At 52.7% G+C, this 13,138-nt stretch overlaps 3 protein-coding genes across 3 annotated transcripts; 2 read left to right on the forward strand and 1 right to left on the reverse strand.

Moving 5' to 3' along the window:
* Positions 1–468: 468 nt before the first annotated feature.
* VTN (vitronectin) lies at positions 469–3,473 on the forward strand. Its single transcript, XM_032845336.1, has 8 exons — positions 469–669; positions 768–887; positions 964–1,284; positions 1,365–1,504; positions 1,766–1,922; positions 2,126–2,278; positions 2,691–3,035; positions 3,276–3,473. Exons 1-8 carry the CDS (start codon positions 606–608, stop codon positions 3,386–3,388), a joined length of 1,413 nt encoding a protein of 470 aa, XP_032701227.1. The 5' UTR covers positions 469–605; the 3' UTR covers positions 3,389–3,473.
* A 1,442-nt stretch (positions 3,474–4,915) lies between these two features.
* On the forward strand, positions 4,916–5,966 carry SEBOX (SEBOX homeobox). The gene is made up of 3 exons (XM_032845341.1): positions 4,916–5,026; positions 5,169–5,329; positions 5,470–5,966. The coding sequence occupies exons 1-3, from the start codon at positions 4,996–4,998 to the stop codon at positions 5,848–5,850; spliced, it is 573 nt and encodes a 190-aa protein (XP_032701232.1). The 5' UTR covers positions 4,916–4,995; the 3' UTR covers positions 5,851–5,966.
* A 2,447-nt stretch (positions 5,967–8,413) lies between these two features.
* On the reverse strand, positions 8,414–13,044 carry TMEM199 (transmembrane protein 199). The gene is made up of 6 exons (XM_032845340.1): positions 12,802–13,044; positions 11,452–11,525; positions 11,037–11,126; positions 10,475–10,517; positions 10,167–10,279; positions 8,414–9,828 (listed from the first exon to the last, which is right to left on the reverse strand). The coding sequence occupies exons 1-6, from the start codon at positions 13,010–13,012 to the stop codon at positions 9,733–9,735; spliced, it is 627 nt and encodes a 208-aa protein (XP_032701231.1). The 5' UTR covers positions 13,013–13,044; the 3' UTR covers positions 8,414–9,732.
* Positions 13,045–13,138: the final 94 nt, after the last annotated feature.

Raw genomic sequence — 13,138 nt, forward strand, 5'->3', positions numbered from 1 at the left:
CCCCAGGGTGTTTAGCAGCATTCCTCCAACCCCCCTTTCCCTGCCCTAAATACACAATGGGTGAGTGAGACACACAGTTGGGGATGTGCCTGATCAAACAAATCACAGATAAATAACCATTTATGGAGAATGAAGCTGGCACTACTCCAGGCCCTGGGCATTTCATCTGCTTTAGCTTGTGTAACCCCCAACACAACACGAGGCAAGTGTAATTAGTCTCACTTGACCAAAAAGAAAGCCAAGGCAGGTAAAACCATTTGCCCAAAGTCACACAGCCTGCGAGGGACATAGTGAGCCTTCAGTCCTCCAGATCCACTGTGCCATTTCCCTTCGGATAGGACACTGAGCTTGGCAAGAATCCCATTCACAGTTCTCCCAGGCCCAGAGTTCCAGGAATGTGACCCTTGGCTACAGCAGCCTCTGGGATCCAGGGCACTGGGGGCTGGGCCAGAGACTGAGCAAACAGAACAGGAGAGAAGGCAGCTCTTCTTCTCTGGTTCCCTCCCTCCCAGTCCCCACCTTTCCCTCCCTTCCTCAAGCATCCACAGCAGAGACCTCCAGGAGCGCAGAGCCCAGTTCACCAGGCTGGAAGCTAGGGGCCTGCTATGGCTTCCCCGAGGCCTTTGCTGCTGCTCGCCCTGCTGGCGTGGGTTGTTCTGGCTGACCAAGGTGCAAGAAAGAGGGTACCGGTGGCCCTTGGGGCCAATGAAGGGTGGGCAAGGGTGATCTGGGCTTGGCCATGCCAACTGACCCGTTCTCCCCCACAGAGTCCTGCAAAGGTCGCTGCACTGAGGGCTTCAACGCGGACAGGAAGTGTCAATGCGACGAGCTCTGCTCTTACTACCAGAGCTGCTGCGAGGACTACGTGGCCGAGTGCAAACCCCAAGGTGTGTCTGGAAGGGCTGGGTGGGCCTGGGGTCCCCTCTCCGGCTGGACACTCACCACCACCCACTCTGCCTGCAGTGACTCGTGGGGACGTGTTCACTCTGCCAGAAGATGAGTACGGGGCCTTTGACTACCCCGAGGGGACCTCGGCAAGCGTCCTCACACAGCCAGAGAGCACCACGCTGAGCCCTGGCCTGCAGCCCCAGCCTGAAGAGTCTCCCGCCCAGGTACCGATTCTGAGCCCAGAGGAAGAGGCGCCGGGACCTGGACAGGAGGCTTCAGGGCCTGAGGGACAGGGTGAAGTCATCCCTGAGTCCCCAGCAGAGGAGGAGCTATGCAGTGGGAAGCCCTTTGATGCCTTCACTGACCTCAAGAATGGCTCCCTTTTTGCCTTTCGAGGTGACTCCAGGGGCACGTCTTGCGGGGTAGGGGTCTGCCCCTGGAACCTCTCCTCTCTCACACAGCCTCCCGCACTCTAGGGCGGTACTGTTATGAGCTGGATGAAGAGGCAGTGAGGCCTGGGTACCCCAAGCTTATCCAAGATGTCTGGGGCATTGAGGGCCCCATTGATGCTGCCTTCACCCGCATCAACTGTCAGGGGAAGACCTATCTCTTCAAGGTATGAGGCCCCGGAGGCTGAGGGTCAGGGTCAAGGGTAATCTAGGCAGGGGAGGAGGGCTGCTGTGCCCAGGACTAGGGCGGGCGAGAAGGTAGGATCCCAGCCTGTGGTTCATGACTGGGGCTCTTGAGGACAGGGAAACCCAGGGCTCTAGATCCCAGGTGACAAGCTTAGAATTGGGATGGCTGCACCTTGGGTGGTAGACTCAGCCTGTGCCCAGCCAGCTACCCCCTAACTCCCTCCTCCTTCTCTACCCCTTAGGGTAATCAGTACTGGCGCTTTGAGGATGGTGTCCTGGAACCCGATTTCCCCCGCAACATCTCTGAAGGCTTCAAGGGCATTCCAGACAACGTGGATGCAGCCTTGGCTCTCCCTGCTCATAGCTACAGTGGCCGGGAGCGGGTCTACTTCTTCAAGGGTACCAAGGGAGGGGTGGGAGAAAGAGCAGGCAGTGGGGTGGTCTCAGTTTGCCTCCACACTCCTCTAGGGGCAAGGTCAAACTAGGCTCACCCCCTGCCAGGAGCTTCCATCTTCAGCAGCCTTGAGGCTGGCTTTCCAGCCTTGCTCACACATCTCCTCCCCACCCCCGGCCTCCCTCCCTCATCCTGGTTCCTCACTCAGGGAGACAGTACTGGGAATATGAGTTCCAGCAGCAGCCCAGTCAGGAGGAGTGTGAAGGCAGCTCCCTGTCTGCCGTGTTTGAACATTTTGCCCTGCTGCAGAGGGACAGGTGGGAGACCTTCTTCGAGCTTCTCTTCTGGAACAGACCTTCCGGTATGGAGGGAGGGCAAATCTCGCTTTCTCCTCCTGGGACCAGGAGGGCCAGGGCACTGCCGGCCAGAGGGGGCTGTGATGGCGGAGCAATGGGTCAAAAGCTGTTTGCTCAGGCCAGACTTTGTTTCTGTTGACCTTTGGGGGGAGGTCCACCTGGACCCTGCACACTGGACTTTGCTTAGCACAGCCAAGCGCATGGCCAGCAGGAGGAGGGGCTGTGACTGAGGCAAGTGGGGAGGCTTGTCGTGGAGAAAGGCCAGGAGAAAGAGCACTGGACAGGGAGTCAGAGGGCCCAGGTGCTGTGCTCTGCCATGAGCCTGTGGTGTCCTTGGGCAAAGGAACAGCCTATTGCTGGGTACCAGATGAACTCTACAGGCCTCCAGGGCTTTCATTAACCCATCCCCCACCACAGGTGGTGCTGGACAGCCCCGGTTCATCAGCCAGGACTGGCCCGGTGTGCCCACGCCGGTGGATGCAGCCATAGCCGGCCGCATCTACATCTCGGGCTCAGCTCCCCGATCCTGGGCCAAGAAGCCCAAGTCCAAGCGCCGCAACCGTAAGCGCTACCGTTCACGCAGTAACAGTCTCCGTGGCCGAGGCCGCAGCCAGAACCCCCACCGACAATCCCGTTCAACCTGGCTGTCCTGGTTCTCCAGTGAGGAGAGCGGCCTGGGCACCTACAACTATGACTACGACATGGACTGGCTTGTGCCTGCCACCTGCGAACCCATCCAAAGTGTTTACTTCTTCTTACAAGGTGGGAGCCTCTGCCATCCTTGCAGTTCCTCGTCCAGCTGGGTCCTCCCTGCTGTCCCTGGTCCCCCGTGGGCTGAACATGGCTCTTGGGCGGTGACTCCAGAAGGACAGGGTGGGAGTCCTTAGCTGCATTTTGGATGTTCACTTACCCTTCCAGGAGACACCCACGTGTTCCTTCTCAGGGCAGGGATGGGCAGGGTGGGGCTGGGTCTCACACACCCTCTCCCAACCTCTCTTTCAGACAAGTACTACCGAGTCAACCTTCGCACACGGCGAGTGGACACTGTGAGCCCTCCTTACCCACGCTCCATCGCCCAGTACTGGTTGGGCTGCTCAGCCCCCGGCCACCAGTAGGAATCTGAGCCCACACAGCTGGGCCCTCCACTATTCCTTCCTCAACCTTTTCCATCTAGCCCAATAAAGATCCCCTGACCCTGAATTTAAGACTACTGTCCTGACTGGGGTGGACAGGCAGGAGACACGGATTTGCTTGGGGAAAGGAGGGGAGGCTGGAGTGTCATGATGTCTTGGGGGAGGAGAGCCTCCTCGTGTCCAGTCCACGTTGGGCTCAGGCCCTGTAAACCCCAAAAACTCTGGGCTGGGGAAGGCCTCATGAGTGCTAGCCTTCTGCCTGAGCTAAGCAGCCCCTACCAACCTACCAACATCAGCAGGAACTTGAACCCCACTGATGACAGGAGCAACCAGCGCTCCTCCCAGCCCTGGGCTTGCTTTGCCTCTTGGAGTTGACTAGGGTCTTGGAGGAGAGAGAAGGGGCGGAGGGAGTGGGGTTCTGGTTTAGCTTTTCTGCCTGTTCTGAGCTGCAGTGTGGTTGGGGGGCTGCTGTACTCCCCCAAACGCACCCCTAGGATGATCCTCTCTTTGAGGCCTGTCTTCAGTCTAGGGTGTGGGTCACTGAGGTTAGGAGGGGGAAGGGCAAGAACTCGAAGGGAATTCAAATGCACCCACTTCTCTTAGAAAAGTGGCTCAGGGGCGCCTGGGTGGCTCAGTGGGTTAAAGCCTCTGCCTTTGGCTCAGGTCATGATCCCAGGGTCCTGGGATCGAGCCCCGCGTCCTGCTCTCTGCTCAGGAGGGAGCCCACTTCCTCCACTCTCTCTCTCTCTGCCTGCCTCTCTGCTTACTTTGATCTCTGTCAAGATAAATAAATAAAATCTTTAAAAGAAAAGAAAAGTGGCTCAGAAGACTTAAAAGGATGAATACTCTGTAAAAACAAATATCTCCTTAGAACTCCTCGATTGTTTCCGGGGAACCTCCTCTGCTTCTAGGTTCCTGGACTCCAAGAAGCCCATTGGGCTTTCAGGGGGCCATGGAGAAACGGCTGAACACAGATGAATCTCTGAGGTGGACCTGAGGGCAGGCTGGTGGGGACATCTGCTCCCCAGCCCTGCTGGGGGCGGGGTGGCTGCAGTTCCCCTGCCATCCCTGTCATCCTCTTCATCCTGCCCAGCCTTCCACTGTGGCACAGCAGTCCACCCGCTCTCCCCTGAAGGCAGCCAGCACAGCACATTGAGGGCTCCAGAAGGGCCTGGTGAAGCCCCGGGAGCCCTAGAGACAGGGTTGGTTTTTTGTTTTTTGTTTTTTGTTTTTTTCCTCCTGGAAGGTGTCCTGGGAATATTTCCACAAAGCACAGGATTTCAGACACAGAGTGTTGGAGTCTGCGGGTGTGAGGAGGGGGTCTTGGACCGGCTTCCTTCATGAGCCCTGAAGGAGCAGGGGCCACCAAAGTTTTGCCTCCCGCCCCTAGACCCACACAAGCCCCAACACTGCCCCTGCCCTCCCCTCTTTCCTCTGGGACAGCTCTGCTCCTCTCAAGCTAGACAGGAAACCTCTCCCCTCCTGGAGGCGGGGCTGGTCCTCTGAGCAGGATAAAACCCCAGGAGGAGGGGTGTGGTGTGGGCACAGCCTTGGCATGGCCCTCTGGCTCCTCGTTCTCTGCCAGCTCCATGGCCAGCCCTGAGGATGCACCTGCAACAGGTGATCTGCTGGGGAAAGGGTAGGCTGGGGGAAGGTCAAAATGAGGAATCGGGGAAGGGACTTCAGGGTCTGCTGAGGGTCTTGAGGCTGGGATGGAGGCTCTTGCAAAGGATCCTGGCTTGACTCCTACTCCGGCCCACAGGCCACACCAGTGGGTTGGGTTCCCACCGGAGAAAGCGGACCACCTTCAGCAGGGGGCAGCTGCTGGAGCTGGAGCGGGTGTTTGCAGCATGGCCCTACCCTGACATCAGCACGCGTGAGCACCTGGCTCGGGTCACTTGCCTTCCTGAGGCCAAGATACAGGTGAGCAGTGACCCCGTCTGAGGGTGAGGGTACTCTCGCACAGTCCCTTTTCTCTGGGTATCCTCTCTCCAGGTTTTGCTTTCCCTGTAGCTGGGGGAGGGGGAGCTGGTGCCAGAAGAGATTATTTTTTCCCTGATCAGGTGTGGTTCCAGAATCGCCGGGCCAAGAGAATCAAGAACAGGAAGGCGGGAGGCCTAAGCCCCAGGCCCGAGCACACCCAGAGAGCCCGTCCTCTTCCGGACACCCTCCAGCAGGCCCGGGAGCCCCGAACACTAGTCCAGCTTCCACCTTCCAACAGCACACCTCAGTGTGCCTCAATGGGTCGACATGCTTCCTGCCCAGCTCCTGGTTTGGGTCCAGGACAGGGGTGGACAGGGGCTAAAGCTGTAGCCCCATGGGGACCAGCTGGGGTTTCAGGGGTCCACCTTTCTTCAGAGCGAGCCACTCCCCAGACCTCATTGGGCAGCTTATCTGACCTCATCTATGCCTCTGCCATCGTCACCAACCTGGACCACTCCTAAATTAAGTCTAGAACTTTTGAGATCGCTCCTCTGGCTCCGCAGCCCACCCTGCCCCTTAGGACTGAACATATCAGATGTGGATCCCTCACCCCTCCTTTTACACAAGGGAGTTTTCTTATCGGAAGGTTAGTGCAGGTATCCCTCCCTCTGACTGTCATCCTGTCCAGCCCAGAGTCACCAGGGCCTGTGTCCTGCTCCCCAGCACTCTGCCCCTCCTTGAGCCTGTGCCCATCGCCATGGCGGGAGGTCCCTTCAGAGAGATGAGGTAAGGGCCAGGTTTTCCACCTTTCAGGAGCCAGGCCAGGCCCTCAATTTTTCTCACCCCAGGTGACAACACCTCCTCCCTCCAAAGAATGGGCAGCCAGCCCTCACTTTCAGGCCATTAGCTAGCTAACTGCTAAGTGAGTTAGGCGAGGAGAGCACTGAGACTAATTTCAGGCTGTTGGGAACCAGGGCCCCCTCTTCTGACCTACCACCACCTGGACATATTAATCAGAACCATGGATCTGAAGAGGAAGTGATATTAAAGTCATAAAGTAGAAAGAGGAGCCCGGGGCTTATGTTCATTTAATTTTCACAAAGATCAGATTGGCTGCCCTGTGACCTGAGGTTGTGGAGACAACCTGACAGATTTAGCAGGGGGTGGGGGAGTGCGTGCTGGCAACACTGGGTTTTCATATCACCGTCATCTGTAATGCCAACTAATCTCCAAATAAAACCCAAACTCTATACCTTAATCTGGATTGTTGTGTGCTGCAAACGAATGGGGACAAGCGCTGTTTGCTTTTGAAATGTATCTCCATCACCTAATCCCTAAATAGGGCCAGGTTCCACACAGGTCCTGGGTGGGGGACATTCCCCAGGCTTCCAGCGGGATTAGGTAGAGGGATGGTTAATTGAAGGGCTTAGGGCTCTGGCTGACAGACCCTAGGGAGATGGGAGCCTCGGCTAGCACCTTCTGCTCCCGCTCCCACTGCTTCCAGGATGTTCCAGCTGCCTCTACTTCTGGAGCTGCTCTGCTCCAGAAAAGCAGGAGTTTGCCATCAGTCTGGGCTGGATTCAAATCCTGGCTCTGCTATGTAACCTTGCAATTCTCTGAAAGTCTCTGAGCCTGCAAAATGGGGGTGATAATACTTGTCTTCTCTCAATTTGGGGGAATGAGAAGCAATAATGTTAAGTGAAGGGCTTCGTCTGGTTGATGCATTATAAAAGCTCTCAATTCAACCTTCCCTCTCCATACAGCAGATGAGGAGAAACTGGAAAGACCCCAAACTTCTTGTTCCCCTGGCTCCTGCCAAGCACTCCCTTTTGCCTTGGGAAGCCCTACGTCCAGACTGCACTGGGGGCGGTTAAGAGAGGGAGGAAGTGGCCGAGAGCAGAGAGTTCTCTTCTCTGTGATGAGACCCAGAGCACAGGCCACCCGACTGCTATCTCCAGCTCTGTCCCTGCACATGGAAAACATTGCACGGTCAAGATTTCCTAGGCAGGAACTAGGTCTTTTACCTCTTGATTTCCAGCAGCTAGCACAGTACCATGGCTCATAAAGGAGCACTCCATAAGTGTTCGAGGCTACAGAGTGTGTTAAACTTGGGAGGAGGGGCTTGGGTTCAGGTAAGGACCCCATTCTGGTGAAAGGGGTGCATATGTGGAATGACCCAATCTCAGTGTGAGAAGACGCTCTGGGTCAGAAGCTGTTTGAGGGGGCCTGCCCTTCATCTAACATTTACAAGCCTTCCAACCTTCCAATCCAGGTACCTGGGGTGGGGAGTGGGAGGTTGAACACTGAAGGCCATGTGGGCCCACAGGCTACCTGGCCAGCAGAATTCAGCGCAAGTAGGATAGCCATGAATCTCCACAAACATTCAGTGCAGCTTTTAAACTCAGTCTTAAGTGGTCTGGGTTGCTAGAAACGTTGTAAAATGCCACCTGCACTTTTTCTCACAGCTGACATTTCTTTCAACCAACAACAGAAATTCTAAGATTTCTCAACAAAGTCATCTGTGATGGGACAAGAGGAAGGAAACCTTCCCTCTCTCTCATGTACCATCTGGGGAAGCCGGGACGGGCTATGTATCAAGTAGAAACTAGCAAACCTGGAAAGCAAATGTCTACTGAACCAATGAGTGTGTAATTTCTTTCCTTCTTTAAAAAAACAAACAACACCCCCCCCCCCGATTTATTTATTTTAAAGAGAGACAGAAAGGGAGGGACAGATACTCAAGCAGACGTTCCCACTGAGCTCAGAGCCTGATGCGAGGCTCAGTCTCACAACCCATGAGATTGTGGGCTGAACCAAAATCACAAGTTGGACGCTTAACTGACTGAGCCACCCAGGCGCCCCATGAGTGTATAATTTCTAAGAACAGAAGTGTATCCTGGGGGGGAAAAAAGGCCACAGGAGCTCACAGTGTGAACAAAAGGAAAGGAACATACCATTAGGAACAGACCCTGAACTGTGCTTGCTTCGACAGCACATATACTAAGAATACGAACAGATCCTGAACAATGATCAGAACTAAGCAATCTTTGGGCTTCTGTGTTGTGACAAGATCTGAAGTAAGAATACAATGGATACAATAAATATTTATTGGATAAAAATCTATTGCTGACAGTTTCTAAGGACCTTTACACAGATTCTATCAGTACACCACTAATTTAAGTTCTTGGAAGTTTAACATTACATGGGGACTTCAACACCACTTAGCAGTCTTTGGCTCCATTTCACAGAGGAAGGACCACAGCTGGTCATCTGATCTCTCTCAGCCTCAGTTCTGTCTTCGGGGAAAAGGGGCCTAATGCCGTTTCCTCTTCCAACCTCCAGGATTGTTATGAAGACCAAGAGTAATGACGTAAAGCAATTACTCAACTGTGCACACTTACAATCTACTTTCCACACTCCCCCAAACTCCGACATTTTAAGAATCTACATAAAATAACCTCCGTTAGGCTTACATACAATAATATGTATACATACTCATAACATGTTATGTTTATGTATTCATGTATATGGTTATTTATGCCCACATATACAGTCAAATCTGGAAACAGTCCCTATCTACAAAGAACGTCTCCCTGTATTAGCTGAGACAATCTACAGTAGGCATACTCTTGCCACCAACACACACCAGCACAAGAGATTTTCAATTAAAAGCAGACATACTGTTTTGCCATCTGAATTGTTTTCATTTTCGGAGGCAGAGCAAAGGGTGATAAAAAGGTGGGCAGTTTAAGGAGGGCTGGTGAGTGGTAGAGACAGGCAGAAACATACAGAAAATCTGAAAAAGGTGAGCAGAGGATGAAGAATGAAACTAAGATTCTGGAAAGGTAGCTGCCTAGCTCCCAATTTCAGCATCCTATACCAACCTGTCTTTCTCTCATTTGATGTCCTGTGATCAGCTCCTCTTCTGACACAAACTGGCTTCTAGAAAGGCAATCCTTTCTGTTTTGGAGGTTACTGATCTAAATTACAGGTCTGCCTCAAGGGTGTGTGAAGCAAGGGGGACCATTAATTTGTACACTTGGGGAAGTTCAAGGCAATGTGGTCCACTTCTAGGAAGACCTGGATTCTATTTACTCCTGATGGGGAAAAACCCAGCCTTGGGAGGGCCCAGATGGACTACAGAACGCAGACGGGCACTGGGTTCAGGAGAAGGAACTGAAAGACCAGTTCTTTTCAGTTGTTGTCTGACTCTCCTTTACTGCCCCTCTGGAAACTGACAGAGGCTGGGGCTCTGGCACGAACAGCAGGTGGCCCTGGCTTGGCCCTCTGACTAACCAGAGCTGTAGACAAAGGGCCTGACAAGTGGACTGAGTCAGTGATTGGCAGCTGGGAGCTTGGAGTCTCCCCAAACCGGCTCCAGACTTTGATGATGAACCCTCAGGTTAAAGCTCTCCCAACTCGCCTTCCATTGCCCGTACCATGACATAAAGCTCGGCCAGGCCCACCACAGAGGCCACAATCAAGGCAGCCAGTACCCGCTGGGGAGAGAAAGAACCAGGCTTAGGGGATGCAGGCCAGCATCCAGCTCTGCAGCCTCCAGGGCCTCTGGTAAAGATGGCGGGGGGGGGGGGGGGGGGGGTGGGGGGGGGGGGGGAAACCCAGACCACAGGTTGCGGGGAAGGGAAGAAAAGAGAATCTGGATTCTCTTGAGGTTATTATGTACTCCCATGAATGCTGGACAGCTCAAATGCTCCTCTTGTTTACTAAATAAATGCTTGTCTAATGCCTAACTTGTTCAAGGCACCTTCACATACATCCTCTCTCTCCCACCAACACTCCCACCTGGGATACCCTGCCTTGCCCAGTGCTTACTTACTGAGGCCATTTCTGTGAAGATGTACTGGCTTCCAAGGTAAGTACAGACGAAGGCAGCTGCCACCGTGACAATAAAGTTGAAGATGGTGATGACCAGAGCTTTCACTGACCTCACTTTGGGGAAGAACCCAGGGAAGAAACGTTTATGTCAGCATCCTCCACAAGGCCCTCTTATCTCTGGGTGAGACAAGAGGGCCTTCAAACGGCAAGTCTGAATAGCTCAGGCTTAAACCCAGAGCCCTGGGGTGGGAAGAAGTGCCATGACCAACCCGTCCCAGGTTTCAGCAGTGTGATATCCCAGCACCTCACCTTGCTTTCCCAGTTCACTAAGAGTCCCACCATGTCTTGAATCCTGGGAAAAAGAAAACACAAATGATTCCCAATGGAAGCAGCTCAGAGGCAGCCCAGAGAGTAACTATTTGTCAGTCTGGGCTCTGCTCTCTTTATTTCCCAACATATTAAGTCTGCCTTCTCCATGGATTCTGTTGTCAGAACCAGATAGATTTTTTCCTGAACCACAGATCATGCATTTCAGAAAAAGGACATAGGTTCCCAGTACCCATCTACTCCTCTCTTGCTCCAGGGTGGGAGCATGCCACAGAATAATAGGGAGTCCTATCAGAAGAAAGGCTCCAAGGCTTATCTCCACCTCTCCAACTTTTAAGAATCTGTCACCATCTGAGCCCAGAGTCTCAGTAAATGAGCTGGGAATTGTATTAGGTTTGTATGCAGCACAGAGCTTCTGTGGACCCTGACTAGTATAAAAACTAAGCTTCCACGATGTTTTTTTTCCCCCCTCTGTATCTCTTCCCAGCACAGAGGTCTGCTTTCAGAAGCTACTCAGTCCTTGTATTGAGGAGCGGGCCCTTACCTTACAGGTGACATTGTATGTGATCCGCTTATATTCCTCATTGGCCAGCTGTATCTTAATCTTCTCCAAACGGGCAACTAGCTCTGGGTTCTGAGGCAGAAAAATCAAATGAGAAAGATATCCCCAGCTTACTAGAAAGCCGTGTTACAATCATTGGTTTCAGGGGACAAAGCACTCCTAAGGGTGCTAAGAGACCCATGTACTAGTTATGCCTCCACTGCTTTGGAAACCTTTTGTTTTTTTGCAGATCTGTTTTCCAACCTGTCAAGCAGGGAGGACAGTATCTGTTTCCCCCATCCCAGCTCTCAAGGATTTAAAAGACAAATTTTCGAGCCTAGAGGTTGATTCATAAATCTGAATGTATCGTAAGTCCAATTCAGCCAACACCACTTTCACAAATATATCCGTTACATACCCGGGGAGGCTTCACCACCTCTGGAAGATAGATTTCACTGCCTTCTAGGAGCTCATGAAGGTATAGTGTGGAACCTGGGAAGAAAAGATTTTTACAAACATAATGATGCATAGAATTGAGGTTGAAGGATTAAGATCAGAAAAGGGTCTGGCCCTTCTATTTTTTCTACCAAAATAAAACATGGCCATCCCTATTTCAATTCATCTCCAAGATCATTTTCAATTGAGAAGAATTGAGGACAATTCCACATAAATATCTCCTAGTATGCATAGCTAAGTGTCAGCTCTCAATTATTTCGCCAAAGTCACAGCTAACAATAAGCCACTTACATTTGTGTTCAGATTAAGTCACGCTGTGGCCACAATAGAACTGCCCTAAATAGGTTTAAGTCATGGTGATGCTAAATACTTAAAGAATAGTGTACTAGATGATATCTGAGGTACTTTTTATTTTTATTTCTTAAAGATTTTATTTGACAGAGAGATAAATTACAAGTAGGCAGAGAGGCAGGCAGAGAAAGAGAGGGGGAAACAGGCTCCCTGCTGAGCAAAAAGCCAGATGTGGGGCTTGATCCCAGGACCCTGAGATTATGACCTGAGCTGAAGGCAGAGGCTCAATACACTAAGCCACCCAGGTGCCCCAAAAAGGTATTTTTTAGTTCTAATAGTTCTAGTAGTTGAGCGGTCTACCCTTTGTACTTCTGGGTAGACTGTGTTAATTTTGACAAAAGACCTTACAGGCCAGTTTGTCCTAGTCCCTCCCCTCACAGTGAGGGGAACTGAGACCCAAGGAAGAGACACGACTTCTCCAAGGGGAGTTTGCTGCAGAGCTAGGACTAGAACTCAGCTGCTACTCCCAGTTCAGGTCTTTCAACACAGCTTTCCATCGTTCTATGTGTGGGGGGGTGGGGGGGTGGAGAAAGACGCTATCAGATGAAAAGAAATCCAAATACCCAAACAGGACAAGCTCACTATCCTAAGTTGTTTTCTACTGTAGCTTAAAAGGAAAAAATTGAACTTGTGTGCGGTGTACTGGGTTAGAACTGGACTTCCTCAAAGGTCAGGAGGCCCTAAGGGGGGGTGGGGTGGTAGTGAAGAAGAGACTCTCAAGAGAGCAGAAACTACACACGTAAAATTTGCCACCCACAAGAAATCCTCATGGAAGCTGTCAAGGGAGCGGGTTGTCCTATGGTTTATGAGGTGACTCTTGAGTTAGCTAGATGACTGTTCCGCGGGTGAAGAGTGATGGATTTTTTTCTCTCTCATAACGATGGCGGAGGGGGAAAAAGAGTCAGGAAGGAAAAGACTGTGGAAAAAGGGGGGCGAGTCCGGGCTGGAGACTGCAGCTCACCACTCTCTCTCAGATACTGATGCAAATCTCGGATCAGTCGGAAGGAAACCAGGCGCGCGGGGCCACTGGAAAAATCGCCGTCCTTGTGTTTCTTCCCTAGCGCAGCTTCAAGTTCTGCCCGCAGCTTCCGGGGCAGCTGCTCTGGCTCCAGCTCCCCACCGGGGCCCAAAGCGCGAACCAGTCGCTCACCTGCCAGCAAGCAAGACGCCATGTCTGGCGGACCTAGGGTCAGGTGACCGGGAGCAGGGACTTCCGCTCATCGCTCACCGGAAGGAGCATGGAGGTTGCGGGGCGGGATGAGGCGGGGCAGAGGGCCAAGGGGGCGGGGAGGCGGCGC

Source organism: Lontra canadensis, unplaced genomic scaffold (genome assembly GCF_010015895.1).
Source record: "Lontra canadensis isolate GAN:19392208 unplaced genomic scaffold, GSC_riverotter_1.0 scaffold163, whole genome shotgun sequence".
Lineage (NCBI taxonomy): Eukaryota > Metazoa > Chordata > Mammalia > Carnivora > Mustelidae > Lontra > Lontra canadensis.

What these genes read in the sequence shown, in the direction of transcription:
- SEBOX (XM_032845341.1), top strand. Translation starts at nt 4,996, where the DNA reads ATGGCCAGCCCTGAGGATGCACCTGCAACAG. An exon ending in TGAGGATGCACCTGCAACAG is followed by an intron (nt 5,027 to 5,168) that starts GTGATCTGCTGG and finishes TCCGGCCCACAG; the next exon opens with GCCACACCAGTGGGTTGGGT. An exon ending in TTCCTGAGGCCAAGATACAG is followed by an intron (nt 5,330 to 5,469) that starts GTGAGCAGTGAC and finishes TTCCCTGATCAG; the next exon opens with GTGTGGTTCCAGAATCGCCG.
- TMEM199 (XM_032845340.1), bottom strand. Translation starts at nt 13,012, where the DNA reads ATGGCGTCTTGCTTGCTGGCAGGTGAGCGACTGGTTCGCGCTTTGGGC. An exon ending in TAGTGAACTGGGAAAGCAAG is followed by an intron (nt 10,280 to 10,474) that starts GTGAGGTGCTGG and finishes TCTTCCCCAAAG; the next exon opens with TGAGGTCAGTGAAAGCTCTG. An exon ending in TCTTCACAGAAATGGCCTCA is followed by an intron (nt 9,829 to 10,166) that starts GTAAGTAAGCAC and finishes TTCTCTCCCCAG; the next exon opens with CGGGTACTGGCTGCCTTGAT.
- VTN (XM_032845336.1), top strand. Translation starts at nt 606, where the DNA reads ATGGCTTCCCCGAGGCCTTTGCTGCTGCTCGCCCTGCTGGCGTGGGTT. An exon ending in GGTTGTTCTGGCTGACCAAG is followed by an intron (nt 670 to 767) that starts GTGCAAGAAAGA and finishes TCTCCCCCACAG; the next exon opens with AGTCCTGCAAAGGTCGCTGC. An exon ending in CTCCCTTTTTGCCTTTCGAG is followed by an intron (nt 1,285 to 1,364) that starts GTGACTCCAGGG and finishes CCCGCACTCTAG; the next exon opens with GGCGGTACTGTTATGAGCTG.